Below are 25592 nucleotides of genomic sequence, written 5' to 3' on the forward strand. Positions count from 1 at the left end.
AGCAACTGGTCACATACAAGGATCCTCAATAAGATTATTAGCAGATTTCTCATCAGAAACTTTGGAGGCCAGAAGGTAACAGGCTGACATATCCAAAGTGCTAAAAGAAACTCAATGCCAATCAAAAATCCTGTATTCAGCAAAACTGTCCTTCAAAAGTGGGGGAGAAATTAAGACATTCCCAAATAATGACTGAGAGAATCTGTTACCACTGGACCTGCCCTGCAAGAAATGATCAAAGGAGACCTGCCGGGTGAAATTAAGGGACACTAAGACAGTAACTCTAAGTCATACGAAAAAATAAAGATCTCAATAAAAGTCAATACATAGGCAATTATAAAACCTAGCAAGACGTAACAATAATTTGTAACTCTACTTTTTTGTTTTCTACATGATTTAAGAGACTAATACATTAATTTAAAAACTATTAAACACTAGTATTATTGTAATTTTGGTCTGTGTGTCTACATATTGTTTCTATATAATTTTAGAGACCAATGCATTTAAAATAATTATTACTTTATGTCTTTTCGAAATATAACGTATACATATGTAGTTCTGTGACATCAACAACTAAAAAGCATATAGATGAGGCTGTAAAGGAGCACAGTTTATTAGGTTATTGGAATTAATCTGTATAAATTCAATAATATAAATTCAAATGAGTGTTATAACTTTAGGATGTTAAGTGTAATATCCATAGTTATCTGCAAAGAAAAGTAACTACAGGATATACACGAAAGGAATGAGAAAGAAACTTAAACATTTCACTACAAAAATTGAACTAAACACAAAACATTCAGTAATGTAGGAAATGAGAAGGAAAAAAAACTATATGGCATATAGAAAACAAATGGAGGCCAGGCGCAGAGGTTGGTGCCTGTAATCCCAGCCCTTTGGGAGGCTGAGGCAGGCGGATCACAAGGTCAGGAGTTTGAGACCAGCCTGACCAACATGGTGAAACCCCGTCTCTACTAAAAATACAAAAATTAGCTGGGCGTGGTGGTGCACGCCTGTAATTCCAGCTACTTAGGAGGCTGAGGCAGGAGAATTGCTTGAACTCGGAAGGTAGAGATTGCAGTGAGCCAAGATTGCACCACGGCACGCCAGCCTGGGTGACAAAGCAAGACTCTGTCTCAAAAAAAAAAAAAAAGAAAGAAAACAAATGGCAAAATGACAGAAGTCCCTCTTTATTAGTAATTACTTTAAATGTAAATGGATTAAACTCTCCAACCCAAAGACAGTTGGCAGAATAGATGGGTAAAAAAGACCCAACTACATGCTATCTACAACAGACACACTTTAGATCCAAAGGCAAATGAGTTGGAAATGAAAGCATGAAAAAAGAAATTCCATGCAAATAGTAACCAGAAGAGAGCAAGAGTGGCTACACTAATATCAGAAAATAAACTTTAAATCAAGAATGGTTACAAAAGACAAAGAAAAACATTACATATCAATAAAAGGTTCAATTGAGCAAGAAGATATACAATTATAAATTAAAAGCATTGAACATTTAACTTATAACATCATTAAAATATTTGAAGCAAAAATTGACAGAACTGAAGAGAGAAACAGATAGTTCTACAGCAAGAGCTAGAGGCTTTAATACCCCAACTCTCAATAATGGATGCAACAAGCAGATATAAGTAAGGAAACACAGAACTTAAGGAAACCGTGCCCGGCCTGGATTCACATATTTTTAAAAGTGAATTGAACTTATGTATCAAAATGTAGTACTGTGCCTCTTCCTCCCACTGTAAATAATTAACAATTTCTAAGCAAATATCAAGTAGAAAAGGGAAGACTACGAACAAAATAAAACTACATTCTAAAGACACAAATTTTGGGTTTTGTCTAGTTTTGTTGTTGCTTTCTGTGTAGAAAAAACAAGATTACATGTGTCATTCTAATAAAACCCACAGGTTGGGCATCTCTAATTCAAAAATCCAAAACATGAAATATTCCAAAATCCTTAACTTTTTGAGCACATGATACCACAGATGACCTCATGTGACAGGTGCATAAAACATAAAAAACATTCTATAAAAGCACCTTCAGGCTATGTGTATATGAAAAATAAATAAACAAGTTTAGACTTGAGTCCCACCCCAAAGATTTCTCATTGTGTATGTGCAAATATTCCAAAATCCTAAAAAATCCAAAATCCAAAACACTTCTGGTACCAAGCACTTCGAATAAGGGATACTCAACCTGTATTTAGATAAAATAGGCTATTTAAACCTAAAAACAAACAAACTTACAAAAGAAAACAGAAACACAATCTTTACAGCTGTCACTGGATTTCTCTATGTTGTTGCACTCAAAACCCATGCAAAGGATGAGATCACCTTAGAATCAAATTGTTCAGATCAATCATTTTAATCTTTTGGGGATCACAGACCTCTTTAAAATGTAATGAAAGTCACGGACTCTACCCAGAAACATGCTCCAACACACAAAATTCTGTATATAATTCCAAGGCATTCAGGGAAGTCTGAAGCTCCTCCCGGAGCCAGGTAAGAATGTTAAGTAATTCACATCTTCTTAGCAAGTTCTAATAAAGGTCACATTATTCTGAGATTTGGTTTGCACTGAGTAGTGTTAAGGTTTCCAGCACTATACAGAATGAATATTAAGAGACCAAAAGCACACCAAGTCTTTATATTAGGAAATAGTTATTTCATAATTTCACAATATGAATAAAACATATTGTCTTACTTAGTTGACCTATTGATATAACAGATCCCACTTTAAGATTTCTTCTTGAAGAAAATATGCAGATGATCAGAAAGACCAAGAAAAATACACACCCTAAGGAAATATGACTAATAATTCTGTGGAATGCAACGAACTTCAGACAATTCTTTTTTTGCTTGTTTTGTTTTGTTTGAGATGGGGGATCTCACTCTTTTGCCCAGGCTGGAGTGTATTGGCATGACCGTATTTCACTGCAGCCTCAAACTCTCAGGCATAAGCAGTCCTCCCACCTCAGCCTTCTGAGTAGCTGGGACCACAGGAGTATGCCATCACGCCTGACATGGTTTGGATCTATGTCCCCACCCAAATCTTATGTTCAATTGTAATCCCCAATGTTGGAGACAGGGCCTGGTGAGAGGTGACTGGATCACAGGGATGGATCCTTCATGGATGGTTTGGCACCATCCCTTTGGTACTGTTCTTGTGAGAGTTCTCATGAGATTTGGCTGTTTGGAAATGTGCAATACCTCCTCCCCACTCTCTCTTCCTCCTGCTCCAGCCATGTAAGATGTACCCGCTTCCCCTTCACCTCCTGCCATGATTGTAAAGTTTCCTGAAGACTCCTCAGAAGCAGAAGCCGCTATGCTTCCTGTACAGCCTGCAGAGCCATGAGCCAATTAAACCTCTTTTCTTCATAAATTATCCAGTCTCAGTATTTCTTTATAGGAGTGAGAGACTCAGTATTTCTTTATAGGAGTGAGAGAACAGACTAATACAATGCCCTGCTTTTTTTTTTTTTTCTTTTTTTTGTAGAGACAGGGTCTCATTCTGTTGCCCAAGCTGGTCTCAAACTCCTGATCTCAAGTGATCTTCCCACGTTGGCCTCCCAAAGTGTTAGGATTACAGGCATGAACTTCCACATCTGTCCAATTTCAGACAATTCTTAAAGCTCAAGAACCTATGAACTAGTTTCTCCTCTTTGCAGATGAAAATAACTGTTGTTATTTCAACTTCCATATAATTTGCATTATAAAAAGTCAGATTTATCCTTTTCCTTTCCCTTCCTCAAAGACTGATAATACGGTATTTTGACGATATTTTAGAAAACTCTGTGATATTTCCTTTAGCACGGGTTAAATAAATAAGTAAGTATGACATTAACTACGTCTTATTTCTAATCTGTGTACCTGGTTGCGGGGGGCAGAATATTGGGTGCACACTAATGTTTTCCATTTAAAGTGCTTTAATTCTAACAAAATTTTCCAATTCACCATAACTAACCTTAATATTCTTAGGGCCTAATAATATACTTCTGGAAAGATCAGCAAGTACCAAAAGCAAACAGACACATTCAATTAACCAATGGGAAATAAACTAAATTTTCTTTTCTTTTTTTTTTTTTGTGTGTGAGACAGAGTTTCACTCTTGTTGCCCAGGCTGGAATGCAGTGGCACAATCTCAGCTCACTGCAACCTCCGCCTCATGGGTTCAAGCGATTCTCCTGCCTCAGCCTCCCAAGTAGCTGGGATTATAGGCATCCACCACCATGCCCGGCTAATTTTATATTTTAGTAGAGATGGGGTTTCACCATGTTGGTCAGGCTGGTCTCAAACTCCTGACCTCAGGTGATCCACCCTCCTTGTCCTCCCAGAGTGCTGAGATTACAGGTGTGAGCCACCACACCCGGCCCATAAACTAATTTTTTAATTGAGATATACGGATGTTTTTCCCAAGGTAATATGACTATTATTCAGATTCAAATTTCACTTGAAATATACATGCCAAAGAAAACAACTACAACAAAAACCTTACTGTGTAGCCTTGACTATGTCCCATGTGCTGTAATCATCAATATGAGTTTTCCGTCCAAGAGGTTCACCATATCCATGGTTATAATGGCTTTGGGGTTTGATTTCCTGTTAAAAAGAAAATCACACACAGGCAAGAATTGAAAAAAGAGGTACAGAAAATATTTATATATATTATAGTAGTGCTTTTGTTGTTTGAGAGAATGCTAATTACTGAAATATTAGTTTAACCGTTTATTCTAAAGTCTATACTTTTTATTTATTATTTATTTAATTTATTTATTTTATATTTATTTTTTGAGATGGAGTCTCACTCTGTCACCCAGGCTGGAGTGCAGTAATGCAATCTCAGTTCACTATAACCTCCGCCTCCCGGGTTCAAGCGATTCTCCTGCCTCAGCCTCCTGAGTAGCTGAGACTACAGGCATGTGCCACCACACCCGGCTAATTTTTTGTATTTTTAGTTGAGACAGGGTTTCACCATGTTAGCCAGGATGGTGTGGATCTCCTGATCTTGTGATCCGCCCACCTCAGCCTCCCAAAGTGCTGGGATTACAGGCGTGAGCCACCGTGTGTGTGTGTGGCCAAGTCTACACTCTTTGGGGAAAAAGCTTGTTCAAAGAGATCTACCCATTTTACACAATCAAGCTAAAAAAATCTGTAAGATTAGAAACAAGTAACAACTTAGCAACTAAGGTTAATCTTCAGCTCCATACAACTCTCTTACCTCATCATCAAATCAACTCATTCTCTCTGAACAACTTTTCTATTATTCTAGTATGACCCACAGCTCTTACACTCTACTTTTAAAACCTTCATCACATGCACTCCCCTATTCCTCAAATGAACTCTAAGGTCCTAAAGGAAGGAACCTATGGATATTGTTTTTCTATTATTCTCAGATATCACCTTTCCTAAAACTCTTTCATGCTCCCAGCTATCATTAAATGATTAAGGAATGGAGCAGTGCTGATAAAAGGTAAATCTGCTTGAATAGGCCTAAAAACGTCAATATCCTTTTAAAAGGTTTTATATAAAATCTATACATATAAGATTTAATTCACATAAAATTTAAATGACAGTTTCAAAGAATATTACATCCATTCATAGCTTACATGCTATAATTTTCTATCAAAAATACAAAATTTGCTATATATAGTCAATTTCCCCAATAAAACGCAGCACTAAAATACAATTGTTTCTTTTATATAAAAACAGAAAAACTGAGTTTGTTCAGCTCCAATAACATCTGTTGAAACTGCTGTGTTTCTGATATTTTTCACAAACATATGTGTAAATATAAATAAAAGGAAAAATCATAAAATATTTGGAAAGAAATCCTTAGAACACTATATGCTCTCTTGCCTCTGATAAACCACCTTCCACTGATACTTAATCATACAAAGTTAAGAGTATTTTACTAGAGGAAAAAGCTATTTAGCTTACTCTAGCCATTCAAATAGTGTGGGAAGTTCTAAAACTCATTCGTTTGAACCATAAATTTAGAAGACTATCAATCTGAATATTTTCAATGAAAAGGAAGTTAAAAGTTTCACACAAACAAATTCTGCTTAGCATATAATCTTTCAACAAGTAAACGCTTAGTTCCTTATGAAAATGCTATAGCCAATGTTAAAATACCTCAGGAATAATTATATATCCACATTAGTAGAAGAAAGGAAATATACATAATTCTTAAGCCAAGATTCACAATATACTGCAGATAGTTCACTAAATGATTTTTAAGAGGTTGTTCTCAAACTCCATTAAAATAGAATAGCTTAAGTAGGCTTAGTATTTTGAGTACATACAATGTTCTGAATAACTAACAAAGCAAGCCAATACATAAGACTTATCCATTTAATTTCTTTAAATCTTTTCTATTTAATTTCTCCATAGAATTCAGTTTTCAATCTGTCTATGCTCTATATTCAGTGGGGTAAAGAAAAATACTTCTAAGCCAGTAACTCTTTCTTATGTCTAAATTTTCTTTTCTGATTCTATTCTCTCCAACCACAGGGAAAATAATTTTTTTAACTTTCAACTTTGACATCTATATGGCTGTAAGATACTTGAAAAAGAATAAAAACTTGATCACAGCTTTCAGGGAGAATGGAATAATATACCCAACAAAACATGTATTGAGAGCCTATTATACATAAAGCTCTCTACAATGAACACCGGGACCCCACCCAGGATAGGGTAAGACATGTGCAACGTTAAAGAGAGTGTCAAAAAACTCAGTAATCAAGATCAACAACAAAAACAACAACATTTTAATGGAATATTTTTAAAACAAAACCAATGCAACACACACACACACACACACACACACACACACACATACACACACACCCATGAACCAAACATCAACATTTTAAAACAGAGACAGCATCAGAATCACTAACTGTTCCTTTTGCACCAGGCTCCACTATGGCTCAGAGCATCACTGTGCATGTATACAAAATACAGCCTGTCATCCTGAAGGACTTCCAATCCAGAATGGAAAGACAAAGTAGGGAAGAAAAATAAGTCAAATATTGTAAGCAAGAGCCTTCCAATAATAAGTAAAAACACAGATGAGGACAACATAATATCCAAAAGGTAATAACATAACTTGAAACAACTCTGAATTTGAAAATGTGCTACAGCAAAATGCTATTCTTTTTTACTATGGACAAATACATTGCTTTTACATACAAATAATATTAATAGAATAAAAATAAGTATCTTTCTGAGGATTACTATCATCAAGTTTTCAAGTAACTTTAATTTTCTTTTCATGCGGAGACCTCACTTACTGCACATAATGACTGAATTGTATTCTCAGTCTGTTTCACTGACATTGCCAAATGTGAGCTTACAAATGTTACTGGAAATTAGACTTTTTTCCAGTAACATATTAAAATTAACCAATATCAGTATCTGCTTTGTGCCACCTATAAGGTTGTTTTTACTTCTTTAGTAAAAGGTATCTGATTTTTTAAAAGATGCCTTTAATTAAACATATCTCGAATAATTCTAGAGCGGCAGAGCTATACTCACCAAAGAAAAGGTGTATAAGAAATTCTCCAACCTGCTTTATTACCAAATTTTGTAATAAAGAACTTTGTTTCTCACTTTTAAACAGACTGGATACTAGTTTATCTCTGGGACTAGTACCTTGTCAATGTGACAAATGACAACACTCTATCAAGATAACCACAACTATCAATAGGCCTAGGAGTAACAGTTCTAATTTAAAACATATTTTAACATGTTCATATAAATAAGCATATCTAACAAATGTAGATAACAATTTTAAGTTAAAAATTTGCTTTTATATATTAAATATATTGTCAACATACAAATATTTAGTTAATTCAATTCTTTAAAATCCTGTACTTTTTCCTCAATGTTAATGGAAACCAAGAAGCAGTTTAATTGCTATCTCTACCAAGAAAGGCAAGATTAATTTTAAAATATGTATGTGGGTCATTGTAACTTTTAAGAATACAGTAATTCCATTAGAAGCAGCTTCGTATAACAGAAAAAAAATCCTTGACTGAGAGGCTAATGAACTGAAAGTCTGCCACTCCCCTACCTAGGGAATATCTAGCAAGTCAATTAACTGCTATAGGGTACAGATCTCTCCTTTGTAAAAAGGGATGAATAAAATAAGCAAAAAGTTCCTCTGAGGTGCCTCAAGGTAAGAAGAGTGGAAGAGCTCAGAGATTTCAAACTCCACACATTCATTCCCTTCTTTTGAGGCAGAGCCTCACTCTGTCACCCAGGCTGGAGTGCAGTCGCATGATCTCAGCTCACTGCAACCTCTGCCTCCCAGGTACAATCGATTCTCCTGCCTCAGCCTCCTGATTAGCTGGGACTACAGGCGCACACCACCACGCCTGGCTAATTTTTGTATTTTTAGTAGAGACAGGGTTTCACCATGTTGGCCAGGCTGGTCTGAAACTCCTGGCTTCAAGTGATCCGCCACTTTGGCCTCCCAAAGTGCCGGGATTACAGGCGTGAGCCACTGCACTCAGCCTCATTCCCATCTTAAACAAAGCACTTCGTTATTTGTTTTTAGATACTGGGTATTAAAAACTTTAAGCAAATTAAATTTAGCATAGTTTATCGGAGCAAAGGACAACTCATGAATCTGACAACACTAATAACCAGAAGAGGTTCAGAGAGCACAGCTTCAGAGCATGAGCACAGGGTTTCTACAGGCTGAACCTGGAAGCAAAGCAATTACTTGATTAGCCATACTAGCTATGCATTTGCCTTATTGGATCATGATCCAGTAGAAGGTCCTAAGTTAGAGGTTAGTTGGCGTTTTCCAACTGATAACGTCTCTAGATAGACATAAGTTTCATGTCACTGTTTTCATTGAATTGGGTTTGGGTTTGCTTATGTACGACCCCAGGACATGCAGCTTTATACAAGATTTCTTCAATTAAAGGTTTAGCTGCTTTCTAAAAAAAAAGTTCTGAAACTTCTAGATTAGACACTCTCCAAGTTCTTTCTAAGGGGAACATACAATGATTTCATATATTTTTAAAAATTACAGCCACTTGGAAGATTCTTAACATTATCTAGTTGACAGTCATAAGGTTTTTTTGTTTGTTTAATAGCCATGGCTTTGAAGAAAACTGGAAGAAGAGAAATTACCTCCAAAATCTGCTACTATAGGTAGCAGACAGTAGACAGGAATGGTAGACAGGAATGGGAAGAACTGGGATAAGTTGAGCTGTGATAAAACACTGCAGCTAAGAGAAATCAACATGACGAGATTCGATCTTGAGGCTTTGTCGGGCGCGGTGGCTCACGCCTGTACTCCCAGCACTCTGGGAGGCCGAGGCGGGTGGATCACGAGGTCAAGAGATTGAGACCATCCTGGCTAACACGGTGAAACCCCGTCTCTACTAAAAATACAAAAAATTAGCCAGGGGTGGTAGCTCATGCCTGTAGTCCCAGCTACTCTGGAGGCTAAGGCAGGAGGAATGGCGTGAACCCGGGAGGCGGAGCTTGCAGTCAGCCGAGATCGCGCCACTGCACTGCACTCCAGCCTGGGCCACAGAGCGAGACTCCGTCTCAAAAAATAAACAAACAAACAAACAAAAAGCATACATATAAAGCTCCTTTTAAGAAAATTATTTCACCCCAAATTACATTTGCAAAATAAAGGCATTTTTGCTACAGCCATAGAAATTGGGGGGGAAAATTGGCAACAAAGGAAAATCTAAGGTAGCGATTTCTTCTAAATTATAGGGATATCAGAAGGATTTTTAAAGGAATGCTTATTGTTTATAATAAAAGAGGGCATAAACATAAAATACATAACCAAGTGAACAACAAATGGCAAGAAAAACCAGCTTCCCCTACAAAATCATAAAATAACTCTTCTAAATAAATGTAATTAGTTAACAGTGCCAGCAGATGGCACTATACTCAAGACAGACTCTTACAACCTACCTGAAACACCATGTTTTCTCAGCTTTTATTAATTGACACATAATAATTATACGTATTTATGGGATACAGTGTGATATTTCAAAACATGTATACAATGTACAATGACCAAAACAGGATAATCAGCATATCCATCACCTCAAAATTGATCATTTGTGTTGGGAACATTCAAAATCTGTGCTTCTATATTTGAAAATATACAATAAATTGTTAATTAGTCACTCTGTAGTACTACAGAACTCTAGGACTTATTCCTCCTAACTAGCTGTACTTTTACATCCATTAACCAACCTTTATCCTCCTCCTCCTCTTTCCTGCCTCTAGTAACCACTATTCTACTCTCTACTTCTGAGATTAATTTCTTTAGCTTTCATGTATGGGTGAGAACATAAGGTTCATCTTTGTGATAAACTGTCTTTCACAAAAAACTGAACAAAACTGATTTAGGAAAACATTTGGGAAAATATTCATCAACCTTAGCTTCCTTAAATAATGGTTTTCACTTCATTTCCTTCTAACATTAATCCATATCTATACATGTATGTGTAACAATGTATGTATTGTATTGTATGCAGTGTATTGTAATGTCTTTCCACAGACATTTGATGGATATTTATTTATTCATTTATTTAGAGATAGATAGAGTCTCGCTCTGTCACCCAGGCTGAAGTGCAGTGGTATTATCTTGGCTCGCTGCAACCTCCACCTCCTGGGTTCAACTGATTCTCCTGCCTCAGTCTCCAGAGTAGCTGGGACTACAGATGAGTGTCACCAAGCTCAGCTAAATTTTTGTATTTTTAGTAGAGACGGGGTTTCACCATGTTGGCCAGGCTGGTCTCAAACTCCTGACCTCAAGTGATCCACCCACCTCTGTCTCCCAATGGGATTACAGGTGTGCTCCACCGCACCCAGCCTGATGAACATTTAAGCACATGCCTATATGCATATGTTTCTCTCCTCTTACTATCTCTTTACAAATAAGCTTCATTTTGTATAAGAGTTCTAGATTTACAAAAACAATGTCGAGAGTAGTTCTCATATTCCCCACGCTGTTTCCCCTATTATCAACAGCTAACAGTATGATACATTACCTTTAAAGAACTAATATTGATACACTATATATATATATATACACACAATATTGATACATTATTAACTAAGTCCATACTTTGAGCAGAGTTCATTAGTTTTTGTCTAACGTCCTTTTTGTTCCAGGATCCCATCCAGGATACCACCTTACACGTAGTTCTCATGGTTCCCTAGGTTACTCTTGGCTGTGACGCCTCTCAGACTTTCCTTGTTTTTGATGACCTTGACGGTTTTGAGAATAACTAGTCAGGTATTTTGTAGAACGGCCCTCAACTGGATTTCTTTGATTTTTTTTTCTCATTACTAGACTGAAGTTACGTGTTTTAAGGGGGAACTATTGTTTTTAATCTAACCTTATTTGTTTCAGATTTCTTTCAACACTCCTTTACAATCTTTATTTCCCCAAATGTTTATGTATTTTTACACAGTCTGTAATCATAGTACTCACACCCTTAATATTCTTCCCTTTTATGTTTCTTTATGCCATTACACATAGTTTTTATAAGTACTGCTTTGAAACGTTAGTCACTCTGCATATACCAATATATACCACTGCATATACCAATGTATCAAAATGTTCTGAAACATTTCCCAATTGCTGAACATTTTTAGGTTATTCTTACATGTCCTAACTGAGCTGAGATTGTGTATTTTAGGCATTCCTCTTCTCTGTCTTCCCCTAACATTCTCTTCACCATTAAACTTTAAGCTATGACAGGGTAGGAATCCTATCTTAATCATTTGTGTATGCCCAGTGCTTAGGACAGAGCCTAGCACAAATAATACTGGTCTCCTTAAATGAAAGAATAAGTGGATGAATTTTCCTCACTACTGAAAATACTTTAACTCATTTAATATTTCTTCATTTTAACTGGGGTAAACTCCTAGAGATGGATTCTTAAAGGGTATGAACATTTTTATGGTTCTTAACATGGTATCTAAACTGTTTTGCAAAAGAATTATAATCTGAACAGCAAAACATTATTAACTATTTCTCCATAAACTCACTAGTACTGGGTGTTATTTTTAAATTCTCCACTACTTAAATAGAGTAAGAAAGACTTGCTGGGCGCAGTGGCTCATGCCTGTATTCCCAGCACTTTGGGAGGCCAAGGCGGGCAGATCACCTGAGGTCAGGGGCTTGAGATCAGCCTGACCAACATGGAGAAATCCCATCGCTACTAAAAACACAAAATTAGCTAAGCGTAGTGGCTCATGTCTGTAATCCCAGCTACTCAGGAGGCTGAGGCAGGAGAATCACTTGAACCCAGGAGGCGGAGGTTGCGGTGAGCAGAGATTGTGCCACTGCACTCTAGCCTGGACAACAAGAGCAAAACTCGGTCTCAAAAAAAAAAAAAAAAAAGACTTGCAAATGCAACTTTAAATATATTCTCCTATCCTATTTCATCTTTTGGGAATTACCTGTTCATATCTTTTGGTCATTTTATTGTACTTGACTCCTGAAATTTGCTTAATATATTTGAATTAGACTTTTATACATATATATGATTAAATATTAATCTTTTTCATACTGATCTAAAGACGTCTGTTCCATGTTTAGAACTGTTCATTTATGCTTTCAATATAATTCAGATTATACCCTTTATAGCCACATGTATTAATCTTTTCTTTGTGCTTTTTTGGTTTTCATTTTTATATTTCAATACTGCTACAATTATTAGTGCTATTCATGAAATATTTTCATTTCTCTTCTCAGGCACAAGGTTGAACTGTACACCCTTGACCCTCTGAAAGATAAGTGTGCCCAAGTGATTGACCATGTGATCTTAACCAATGGAATATGAATAAAAAGGATCTATTGCTTTCAGAGAACAAGTTTAAGAGTCAATATGCAATTCCCCAGTCTTTCTTTCCAACTGCCAAGGAGATTGGCAATCTTCTCGAGAGTAGAGATAATCACTGGATAGAATAGCTACTATCCAACCCACAATGTATGTGTAGCATAAACTACTAACATTTTTTAAGGGACAGGGTCTCACCATGTTGCCCAGGCTAGAGTATGGTGGCTATGCACAGACGTGATCATCACCCACTACAGCCTCAAACTCCTGGGCTCAAGCAATCCTCCTGTCTCAACCTCCTGAGTAGTTGGTACTACAGGTGCACACGACCACGCTCAGCTAAGCCACTGAAATTTAAGGTTGTTACTGCAGCAAAACATAGCTTATCCAGACTAACATGATTCTGAGAGTTGTTTAGTTTGATAAACAACTAAATGGATAAATGAATCTATATAAATTTGGGAAATGGATCTATATAAATCATTTTCATTGTATTTTGAAGCTGGTTATAACTAGTATACAGTTTTACCACTAGTGTTCACAGATTTATCTTACATGCAGCCACGATGTTAAACTATCATCTCTGATTTTAGATATCTTTGAATATTGTAAGAATACAAGTACTATCAACTCTCCTGCACATGCAAGAGAGAGAGAGAGTGTATGTGTGTATTTTCACTCCATGGCCGATGGCATTGGCAAAAACATCAAATGCAATATTGGAAAAGTAAAATGAGAATATTTCCTTATTTCCATATTATTTTTCCTCCATTTTTAATACTCAATGTATTTAGTGTTTCTTCATTATAAAGTTGTTCAATCATCCTTATTCAAATATATTCCAGGGAATGCATAACACTGTATATGGATTAAAATGCCCACTTGATTGGGCATAAAAATGCCAACAGGCTCTTACATTATAGAATACGGCCAATTTAATATTTCATTTGAGATTCTCAATTTCATCCTGTAAAGATTATGACTAGTATTATTTTTATGTTATCTTCTAGTTGATAATATTATGAAAGTGACCTTCACTCTTCCCCTTGACGTCCCTTCTCCACCACAGGCCAACTGTTCTTATCAGCAGCCCACACTCAAGTCGTGGCCACATTTCCACTAGGTCCCAGAAAACTAGGGCAGACATAAAATGACTCTGGAAAATTCCAAGGAAAAAGTACCTTCTAAGTATTTTAATTTAAATTGTTTTATTTTGGTGTTTTAAATGTTTGCCTCAAGTGCACATGTAAATTATTTAAATGTAATTACCAAAATGTAATTTGAATGGCAAAGAAACATAGCTGAAAATCCTAAATAGTGGTGTAAACTATCTCTTAGAAGAAGTGCAAAAACCCCATCTTTGAGAATAAACAAAGACATTTAGGCATCTAGTTCAGCAGGCAACCGAGATCAATCAGGGAGTTTTGAGGAAGGAAGTAACAGAATTAGATATACAATTTTAATAGATCATCTAAAGATTTTTTTTCCTTTCCACCATTCCCACAATTTATACTTCTGCCTTTCCTGTGCTATTTACTAGAAGGCATTTCTAACTATCAAAACGTCCAAGCTAGAAACATTCAGCTGGGTGCAGTGGTACATACTTATAATCCCCACAACTCATGAGGCTGATGAGGAAGGATCACACGCAGCCAGGAGTTTGAGACCAGTCTAAGGAACACAGTGAGACTCTGTCTCTAAAAATAAAAATTGAAAAGGCCGGGCACAGTGGTTCACACCTGTAATCCCAGCACTTTGGGAGGCCGTGGTGGGTGGATTGCTTCAGTTTAGGAGTTTGAGACCAATGTGACCAACATGGTAAAACCACATCTCTACTAAAAATACAAAAATTTAGCCAGGTGTGGTGGCAGGTGCCTGTAATCCCAGCCACTCAGTGGGCTGAGGCAGGTGATTCACTTCAACCCAGAAGAGGCTGTAGTGAGCCAAGATCATGCCACTGCAACACAACAGAGCAAGACTCTGTCTCAAAAATAACTAACTAAAAAATAAAAAAATTAGCTGGGCTTAATGGCATGCACCTGTAATCCCAGCGACTCAGGAGGCTGTGATGGGAGGATCACTTGAGCCTACAGTAAACTGTGATCACACCACTGCACTCCTGGGCAACAGAGCAAGACCCCAGCTCTTCAAAAAAGAAAAAAGAAAAAGAAAACTCATTCGCCCTTGATTCTTTATCCCACAGCTTCAAATATTCACCAAGTCACAATCCTTCTTTTCTCAAAACAAATCTGTCCCTTCCTCTGTATTAATATTCTCACAAATGGTCTACCCATATTACTGTCCCTATCACTCCCTTACTTAAAATCCTTAAAATCATACATATAGGGTAAAGAGAGTACATTTCAGCAATCATACAAAATCCTTCATGAAGTGGTCCCAATTTGCTTTTTCCAGCTTTAGTATCCACTGTTCCCTTCTATACATCCTACACATTTACGTACACCAGTCATTCCAAGAAGTCATGTACTTTTAAAAACCTCAGTATCTTTGTGCTTATGTTAGCTATTCTACTTAAAAGACACACTCCATCTCAGGCTCAGGCAAACCTTTACAAATTATAATTCAATCCACAATTCAAGAGTCACCATAGCCTTCTTTGTCCCACGCAGTTAAATGACCTATTTTGTGTGCCCCTGTGCTATGCAAATAAATTATTACAGAGGACTAAGGATGGTGGACAATAATTTTTTCAAGTTTACAATGGGTTTATCAGGACATAACCACCATCATAAGTAGAGAAGTATCTGGACTCACAATGGTTCAACTTATAATTTTTAACTTTATGATGGATTTAACAGAGTATTAAATGCATTTCTGACTTATGATGAGTTTAGGGGGATGTGGTCCCATCGTAAGGTGAGGCGTATGAGGGGACCTCAAAAGTCTGCAGAAAAAACGGAATCAAAAGATTAAAATATAAACTTCACTTCTCAACATAATAAAACCCCATCAAGTTCAAGACACTTTTGTAAATGATATCAGACATTCAGTCCACCCCTAAAAAACTGAAGGTCCTGAGAATTTAACCATGTCAATGCAATATTTTTCACATTATTACCTGAAAAAAATGGGTGCCCTTTAAAGATTTTTTAAGATTAGGGAACAAAAAGAAGTTAGAAGGAGCTAATTCAGAACTGTAAGGTGGATGTTAATGATTTCTCATTGAAACTCCCAAAATTGTCCTTTCTGATGAGAGAAAATAGTAGGAGCATTCTCATAGTAGAGAAGGACTCTCTGGTAAAGCTTTCCCAGGCATTTTCTCTGCTAAAGCTTTGGCTAGCCTTCTCATAATAAGCAGATGTTGTCATTCTTTGGCACTCCAGAAAGTAAACAAGCAAAATGCCTTGAGCATCCAAAATTCTGTTACCACAACCTTTACTCATGACTTTTTGCTTTTGCTTTGAGTAGACCACTGGTAGCCACTGCTTTGATTGTGCTTTGTCTTCAGGATCATACTGGTAAAGACATGTTCATCTCCTGTCACAATTCTTCAAATAAATGCTTCAGGATCTTAATTAAAAACTCTGCTCTTGTCTGCAGCCAGTATGTACGCAAGGGTTTTGGCACCCCTCTCGTGGAAAGTTGGCTCAGCTTCTTCAGTCAGAATTGTATAAGCTGAACCAGTTGAGATGTCATGTCTCTGGTGTTGGTTCTTGTTTCTGCTGTTAATCCTCCACCCTGTTCAATTAGGGCATGAACAAGATGAGTTTTTTCCTCACAAATTGACATCGATGGTCTTCTGCCGCCGGCTTCATCTTCAACATCATCTTATCCTTTCTTAAAACAAGTTATCCATTTATATACTGCTGATTTCTTTGGGGGCATTGTCTCCATAAACTTTCACAAAGCATCAATGATTTCACCATCTTCTACCCGAGCTTCACCATAAATTTGATGTTTGTTCTTGTTTTGATTTTAGTAGAATTCATGTTGCTCTGATAAGGGCTCTTTTCAAACTGATGTCTTATCCTTCTCAATGCCTCAAACTAGATCTGGTTTAGACATGTTACAACAAGTTAGTTAAAAGTTTATTTTGGTGCAAAAAAAATTTGAAATCCACATACAGTTTTTTCATAATACACATTTTCCATAAACTTTTTGAAACCTGTATATATTGTGTGGTGGTATATGTGCTAGTTTAGTATTGTTGCTCTAATAAATTACCACAAACTTAGTGGTTTAAAACAACACAAATTCATTATCTTACAGTTCTGGAGATCAGAAGTCCAAAATCATCACTAGGCTAAAGTCAAAATGTCAGCAGGGCCACACACTCTGCTCCCTCCAGAGGCTCTAGGGGAGAATCTGTTCCTTGCCTCTTCTACCCCTCTTGCATACTGGCATAATCAAGGCCAACATTTTCAAATCTCTCTCCACTGTTTTTACATTGCCTTCTCCTCTGTGTATATGTTCAAATCTCCCTCCACCTCCCTCTTACATGGATATATGCGATTACATTTAGGGCTCAGCTAACCAAAATAATCCCTCCATCTTAAGATACTTAATTATCTCTGTAAAAACTCTTTTTCCTGATAAGGTAACATTTATAGGTTCCAGAGATTAGGACCTGATATCTTTGAGAAACCATTATTGTGCCTACTAAAGGATGAAAATAAGAGTGGAGAAGTGAGAAGAGATAAAATCTGTATTCCATGGTGATACGGTTTGGCTCTGTGTCCCCATCCAAATCTCATCTTGAATTGTATTCCCCAGTTATTGAGGGAAGCACCTGATGGGAGGTGACTGGATTATCGGGGCAGTTTCCACCATATTGTTCTCATGATAATGAGTTCTCATGAGATCTGATGGTTTCATAAGCGTTCGACAGTTCCTCCTTCACGTACCCCACTCCTCTTTCCTGCCACCACGTAAGACGTGCCTGCTTCCCCTTCCACTATGATTGCAAGTTTCCTGAGGCCTCCCCAGCCATGTGGCACTGTGAGTCAACTAAATATCTTTCCTTTATAAATTACCCAGTCTCGGGTTATTTCTTTATAGCGGTGTGACAACAGACTAACACACATGGCTGGAGCTTTGTAGTTTTCTTTTAGCTATCAAATACCCTCAATCATGGGAGAAGCCTAACCTTGGGGTCTCTCTTGTGGGACATTTTGAGAGATGTGAAATTCACCCTGTGGGGACTGACTAACTTTCTACTTGACCAAACTTTAGTCAGGCTCCTCTGAGCCCTCTTCTCAACCAGGCCTCAATGTTGGCCCTTGCCATTTGGGGGCCTGCATATCCCAATTTTTGTAAGAATTCTGCTAAGTCAATTAGAGAGAATTCCCCACCCTCAGTATCTGATGACCTTGGCCTGTTAAGTTGTTTTAGCAAGAATCCCCTGCCCTTGATGTCTTCTCTTGGTAATTTTCCATCTGCTAACACCCCTCATTCTTCTTGTTGACTACAAATCCCCACCTGTCCTTGCTGTATTTGGAATTTAGTCCAGTTCTATACTGAGGTATCTTTTCCACTATTGCAAAGTTCCTGAATAAAATCTGTTGTTTATCACTTCAGTCACTGTCCAGTTCTGGCTTTCTCTGACAAGACTTCCCTCTGTAACATTCTCTGGTACAAACGAGACATTCTCCAGCACAATTCTTAAAACTCTTCTTCAGCTCCTACTCCAGTGGCACATACCTGAGGTTGTATCTGCTGAGCAGGCAACTTTCTTTGTTAAGTTTCTTTCAAGATGGCACTAGACTGAACAGCCTCTAAACTGTTTGCCTGGCCCAAAGGAAACGCTCTGGATTCAATATCACCAGACACATAGCGAAAGCCCTCTCTTCCAGCTTCTCCACAGCAAAGTTATTTTATATATCTGTTACATTTATTCTTCTCCAGGAATGCAGCAGCAGGCCCCAGTCTCTGGGTCTTCCATAACTCCAGTAGACCCAAATCACACTTTTCCCAAGAATTCTCTAACACTTTACTCAGGTAACATTCCAGAGAGGGAGGCCTAACTATTTTCTGCAACTCAGCAGGCATCCAGCTAAAGGACCATCTTCCTTCCTGAAAAGTTCCCCAATCTCTCAGAGAAATTGTTTTCACCCACAGGGAAGATAATATAAAACTACAGCACTCCATTTTGAGCTGATATCTCTTCAAAGAATCCTTCCTCACATTAAATTCTTTTTTTATCTTGTATAGGCTGGAGGTGCTAAAGTTCCAGAACAAATCATGGCCACTTGCCAACAAATTCAACACCATCTCTTTATAATGCAGGGAACCTTTATCAGTTACTATCTTTAGCTTTAGGCTCCAGGAAAATGCTAAGGTCACAAGAAAAGACCCACTTAACACTCAGTTATATACAAATACATCATACAGTACTTATCCTATCACACCTAGAATTTTCAGTTAACATTACGTTTTGAGATTTATCTGTGCTGATACATGTAGCTCTAATTTATTCAATGTAATTGCTAAATGGTATTACATTACATGAATAAGCCAGATATATTCTCCTACTGTCTTAGTCCACTTTGTGTTGCTATAATAGAATACTACGGACTGCGTAATTTGTAAAGAAAATAAAGTGTTTCTTACAGTTCTGAAGACTGAGTAGTCCAAGGTGAAGGGGCCCACATCTGGCAAGGCCCTTCTTGCTGCATCATCCCATGGTGGAAGGTGCAAGGGCAAGAGAGCATAAGAGAGCAAACAAAAGAGGACTAAACTCGCTTTTAGAACAACCCACTCTCGAATAACAAACTCACTCTCTTGATAAGGACATTAATCCATTCATGAAGGCAGAGCCCTCTTAGCCTAATCACCTCTCAGCAGTCCCACCTCTTAATACTATCACAATGGCAATTAAATTTCAACATGAGTTTTAGGGGAGACATTCAAAACAAAGCACCTATTAAAATACAAGTCGTGGAGGGAGTGGGGAGGGATAGCATTAGGAGATATACCTAATGTAAATGACGAGTTAATGGGTGCAGCACATCAACATGGCACATGTATACATATGTAAAAAATCTGCACGTTGTGCACATGTACACTAGAACTTAAAGTATAATTTTAAAAGTCAACAAACAAATAAATAAATAAAATACAAATCACTTACACTTTTGCTACTACAAACCATATTGCAATGAACAATCTTATACGGGTCTCATCTGTGAAAGTTTCTCTAGGGTAAGTACATATTAGTATTAATAGAACTTACAAGTATCTTCAACTATCTTTCAAGGTAGTAGTAACAATTTATGCTCTCACTAGCAATGTGTGAGTTCTCTTTCACTATACTTGGATTTATCAGACTTCTTAATTTGGGGAGATCCAATGGCTACCAAATTTTATCTTGTTTGATTTATATTTCCCTGAAGAAAAGTGAAGAAGTTGATCAAAGAGAGATCAACTAAATCAATGCTATTGAAAAGTCAGGAAGCATGAAGACTGCAAGTAATCATTAGATTTAACAATACAGAGGTCACATTACTTTGAAAGTGGGGCATGTTAGACTGCAGTTGACTTAAGAAAAGATGGGAGAAAAGGAACTGGGAACAGCAAGCACAGACAACTTTTAAGAATTTTACTACAAAGAAGTTGGGCCAGTAGCCAAAAGTGACATGGAATCAAAGAAAATAAAGTTTTTTATTTTGCTTTTGTTTTCTAAGATAAGAGAAATTATCACTAACAGAAATGATCTGGTAGAGCCAAAACTAAGGATGTTAAGTATAGAAAACTGCTGGAGAGGTATCCTTAAGTGGGCATGAGGAGACAGAAATTAGTGTAATCAAACATGTACAGTATCTTTTATGCTGGAAACTACAAAACACCAATAAAAGAAGTCAAAGAACATCTAAATAAATAAGGAGGCATGCCATAATGACGGACTGGAAATTTTAACATGGTAAAACTGTCAATTCTCCAACTGACATATAAATTTAACATTAGAATCACAGCAAGTAGACAATAGACAAGTTTAACCTAAAATTTACAGTTAGTAAAAGAAAACAAATAGCTAAAACTATTTTGAAAGAGATGAATAAAGTGAGAAGCAGCAAACTACTAAACTTCAAGACCTATTATATAGCTATAGTAATCAAGACTGTGTAGTATTGGCTGAGGGATACATAAATCAATGAAACAGAAGACCCAGAAATAAAACAACAAATATGCTCAACTGATTTTTTTACAACAATGTAAAAGCAATTCAATGGAAGAAATGTTACTAGAGCAGCTGGATATCCATAAGCAAAAAAAAAGAAAAAAAAATTTTCACACTTTATACAAAATTAACTCAAAATTAATCATGAACTTGAATGTTAAAAGCAAAATTATAAACTTAAAAAAATAGAAGACAATCTTTGGGATCTCAGGCTAGGCAAAGAAAACTCAGACTTGACACGAAAAGCACAACTCATAAAAGAAAATTGGTCAAATAGACTTCATCAAAATTAAAACTTTCACTCTGAGAAAGACTCTGTTATGAGGCTGATGTGGTTTGGCTGTGTCCCCACCCAAATCTCATCTCGAATTGTAGTTCCCATAATTTCCACCTGTCATGGGAGTGAACCGGTAGGAGGTAATTGAATCATGCGGATGGGTCTTTCTCATGCTATTCTAGTGAGATAGTGAGTAATCTCACAAGACCTGATAGTTTTATAAATGGGAGTTCCCCTGCACACACTTTCTTGCCTATCACCATGTAAGACGTGACTTTGCTCCTCCTTGCCTTCTGCCATGATTGTGAGGCCTCCCCAGCCATGTGTAACTGTGCATCAATTTAACCTCCTTCCTTTATAAATTACCTGGTCTTGGGTATGTTTTTATTAGCAGCATGAGAACAGACTAATATAAAGGCTGAAAAGACAAGCTACAGACTGGGAGAAAATAATTGCAAATCACAACAAAGTACTAGTGCCTAAGATATATAAACAGCTCTCAAAACTTGACAGTAAAATAAATGATCAACTAGGAAATAGGCAAAAGACACTATTATCGGCTGAAACGTATACCCCCAAAACTCATATGTTGAAACTCTAACCCCTGTACCTCAGAAGAGACTGTATTTGGAGCTAGGGCCATTAAAGAGGTGATTCAATTAACATGAGGCCATTGGGTGGGCCCTAATCCAATGTGATTACTGTCTTTTTAAAAAGGAGAAAATTTGGATACATAAAGAGATCATGTGAGAGTATGAGAATGCAGCCATCTGCAAGCTAAGGAGAGAGACTTCAGAAGAAACTTGATCTTGGACTTCTAGCCTCCAAAACTGTGGAGAAAAAAATTTTCCATTGTTTAAGTCACCCAGTTTGTAGCATTCTGTTATGGCAGCCCTGGCAAAGTCATACAGACGTGAAGAGACACTTCGATAAACAAGATATACAAATGGCAAATATGCACATGAAAAGATATTTAACATCATCTGCCATTAGGGAAATGCAAATTAACATGACAATGACTTATCACTTACCTATAAGACCCGGCTAAAATTAAAAAGTGTCAAAAATTTCTTTATTATGGTTGCTGACTCAGCATCCATTTTTTAGATCTAACATAAGTTATCTGAAACCCAGCTATAGCCCACTATCTTTGGCCTAGTTAAAACTTCCCGGTCAGGCGCAGTGGCTCTCGCCTGTAATCCCAGCACTCTGGGAGGCCGAAGCAGGCAGATCACCTGAGGTCAGGAGTTTGAGACCAGCCTTGCCAACATATCGTGAAACCCCATCTCTAGTAAAAAATACAAAAATTAGCTGGGTGTGGTAGTGCATGCCTGTAGTCCCAGCTACCTGGGAAGCTAAGGCAGGAGAGTAGGAGAATCGCTTGAACCCACCCGGCAGGCAGAGAGGTTGCAGTGAGCAGAGATCGCACCACTCTATTCCACCCTGGGTGGGAGCAAGACTCCGTCTCAAAAAAAAAAAAACCAAAAAACAAAAAACAAAAAACCTTCCCTTGCCTGTGTGATTGTCTGCAATATAGACTTGTTCATCTCACTGACCAAAAACTCAATATTCCCCACAGCTGCTGACCACAATGAAAACCTAATGATCAACACCAGAGTCATGTAAATAAGATCTCCCTTCACGAGTGTTTGCTTTAAACTAGCCAATCCACAACCCCCACAAGAAAGCCTTCAGGATAATGCCCGTGTACTTTAAAAAAGGCACAGTCCCACCGATAGCCCCTTTTCCCTCTCACTCTTTCTCTCTCTCCCCCCCACCTAAGCTCCCGGCATCCTTCCTTAAGCTTAACCTCTCTGGGCCCTATGAGCAAATCTCGTTTCATTCTGGTTTCACTTCCTCATGTGTCTCATCTGACACACACGCACAAACCTAACTCATCTCCCCAATCCCTGCGAGGGCTCTCCTAGAGAGTGAGGCTACTTGCCTTATGGCCCTTTCAAAATAGAGACCCCAAGACCAATTAGAAAGTAAATACAACAATAAAAATCATAACAAAGTGACAATACCAAATGCTGGTCAGGATGCAGCTCTCCCTCACCCTCACTCATATACTGATGATTGGAATGTAAAATGTACAGCTACTCAGGAAAACAGCTTGTCAGTTTCTTACAAACATTAAGACACAACTACCATATGACCCAGTAATTGCACTCCCAGAGGAAGGAAAATTTATGCTTATGTGAATACTTGTACACAAATGTTTAAAGCAGTTTAATTTCTAATAACCAAAACCTGGAAACAACCCAGATAATCTTCAATGGGTGAATGATTAACACATCATGGTACATCCATACCGTGGGATACTATTCAGTAACAAAAAGGAACGAGGTACATATACAACAACCTGATGACTCTCCAGAGAATTATGCTGAATGAGAAAACCCAGTCCCATAAAAGTACATACTACATGATTCCACTTATATAACATTCTTAAAATTACAAACTAATGGAAATGGAGAACAGGTCAGTGATTGCCAAGAGTTAAGGAGAGGCTGGGGGCTAGAAGGAAGACCACATGGGTATAAAAGGGCAATATGAAGAATCCTTATGGGGAAGGAAATGTGCTGTATCTTGAATGTACCAATGTTAATTTCCTGGTTGTGCTATTATATACTCTCCTATCATGTCTTATCCTATCCTATCCTATCCTATACGACAGTGTCCTATAATTTTGCAAGGTATTACCACTGGGAGAACCAAGGTAAAGGATACATGAGACATCTCCGTGTTATTTCCTGTAACTGCATATGAATCAACAATTATCTTAAAATTAAAAGTTAAGGAAAAGTTATCAACTTGAGCATTTAAAATTGCACAATTTATCATAAAATATGCCTCAATAAAAGTTATACAGTAAAAAATTTTAATACATACATGTTTTTTTAAAACTATCCAGAAAATGCTGTCCAACTGAACTTTCTGTATATAGATTATTGACATGTTCTACAATTCTGTGCTACCTCAAACAACAGCCACTAGCCACACATAGCTAATAAACACTTGAAATGTGACTTGTATAACTGAAAAATTGAATTTTAAATTTTATTCATTTTAATTAAATTTAAACTGCCACATGTCAGTGGTGGTCACCACTGAACAATGCAGGTCCAGACACTACAAATAACAGGGAAGATCGTTATGTGCTAAAATAGAGCTATGTCCAAACAGTATTCAGAAAACTACAGATTTTATAACGTAACATTTATGTACTAAAAACAAGGAAATAAATATATATGAACATGTATGTAAAATATACATTTAAATGTATAAGCATAGAAAATTCTGAGTGTACTCAAAAGTAATATTTACCCGTGAGGAGTGAGAGAAGTTTGTGCTTGCTGGGACAGGGAACTGTGGGACTTTCACCTTGAACTATATATCCTTCTGTATTACTTAAATTTTTTAAATAATCGTGTCACCTTTAAGGCTAAAAAAAACCCATGCTGAAACTTAAATTTCTGATACCTTTAAAATTATCTATACATTATTCAACAGTATAGAATGAATCAGATGTTAGGATAATAATGTTCAGAAAGTTTAAGTTTATATATGGTCTGCTATGCTAGAAGACTAGATTCTAGTTTGTCAAGAACTTTTTTTTCCAACTGTACCCTTTTTTGGGACTTGATTATATCAATTATTCAATGGAAAAAGGACACAAATAAGGAAAAAAAGTTTAAATAATGGGAATTTCTGAAATCATGCTAATTAACCTCACAAACAGGTGGAAGATTCTGGCTATTTATATTATGAGTGGTCAAAGAGAAAGCAAAATTTCCAAAGAAAACACTGTCTAGAATTTATTCATGATTATATTTACAGAATTAAAAATAAAGATTAATGAATATTTATAATTTCAGTGAAAGAACATAGGGAAGTAAAATTCTAGGGTTAAAAACAGGATTAACAGCAGTGTACATGCTCTCTTAAAATCTTGGAACTGCAGAAAGAAAGTAAAGATTATAAAACAATAGCTAACTCCATCTGCCAGGTACTGTTCTAATTTTTACTTCGAGACAGACTTTCATAAAATCAAAAGATGACATTGATTATAATATGCACCATTACTGTATGTACCACTAAGAAAATACTGCCAACTGAACTGAACGCTTTTTTATCACTTCAAATTTTTACTTCTACTAATTAAAGGATTATTCACACTAATTGAAAAATATTTTATAGACTTACTTGGATTTTTAAAACATCACTCTTTTGGCTATATCAAAAGGAGATAAACAAATCAGTTATTGTATTGCTAAAACTTGTTCATGCTCAAGGTTAGCCTCTTTGGAATCACTGTTCAA

At 36.9% G+C, this 25592-nt stretch overlaps 1 protein-coding gene and 1 long non-coding RNA gene across 4 annotated transcripts in view; one reads left to right on the plus strand and one right to left on the minus strand.

Annotated features, from left to right (window-relative positions):
- Positions 1 to 12858, plus strand: part of LOC108529951 (uncharacterized) — a 68614-nt gene extending 55756 nt beyond the window's left edge. The window contains exon 4 of the long non-coding RNA XR_001885728.1: positions 12769 to 12858. This is a non-coding gene — a long non-coding RNA (uncharacterized LOC108529951). The remainder of the gene's footprint in view (positions 1 to 12768) is intronic.
- Positions 1 to 25592, minus strand: part of ZDHHC17 (zDHHC palmitoyltransferase 17) — an 89358-nt gene that overhangs the window by 51368 nt on the left and 12398 nt on the right. For 2 of the 3 annotated variants that reach the window (XM_017872513.1, XM_017872514.1), the window contains exon 2: positions 4513 to 4616. The exons of the other annotated variant lie outside the window; for it this stretch is intronic. In XM_017872513.1, coding sequence (XP_017728002.1) covers positions 4513 to 4616 — 104 coding nt within the window. The remainder of the gene's footprint in view (positions 1 to 4512; positions 4617 to 25592) is intronic. 3 annotated transcript variants of the gene reach the window in all.

The sequence above is a fragment of the Rhinopithecus bieti genome, unplaced genomic scaffold, assembly GCF_001698545.2.
Source record: "Rhinopithecus bieti isolate Rb0 unplaced genomic scaffold, ASM169854v2 scaffold_5476, whole genome shotgun sequence".
Taxonomy (NCBI): Eukaryota; Metazoa; Chordata; class Mammalia; order Primates; family Cercopithecidae; genus Rhinopithecus; species Rhinopithecus bieti.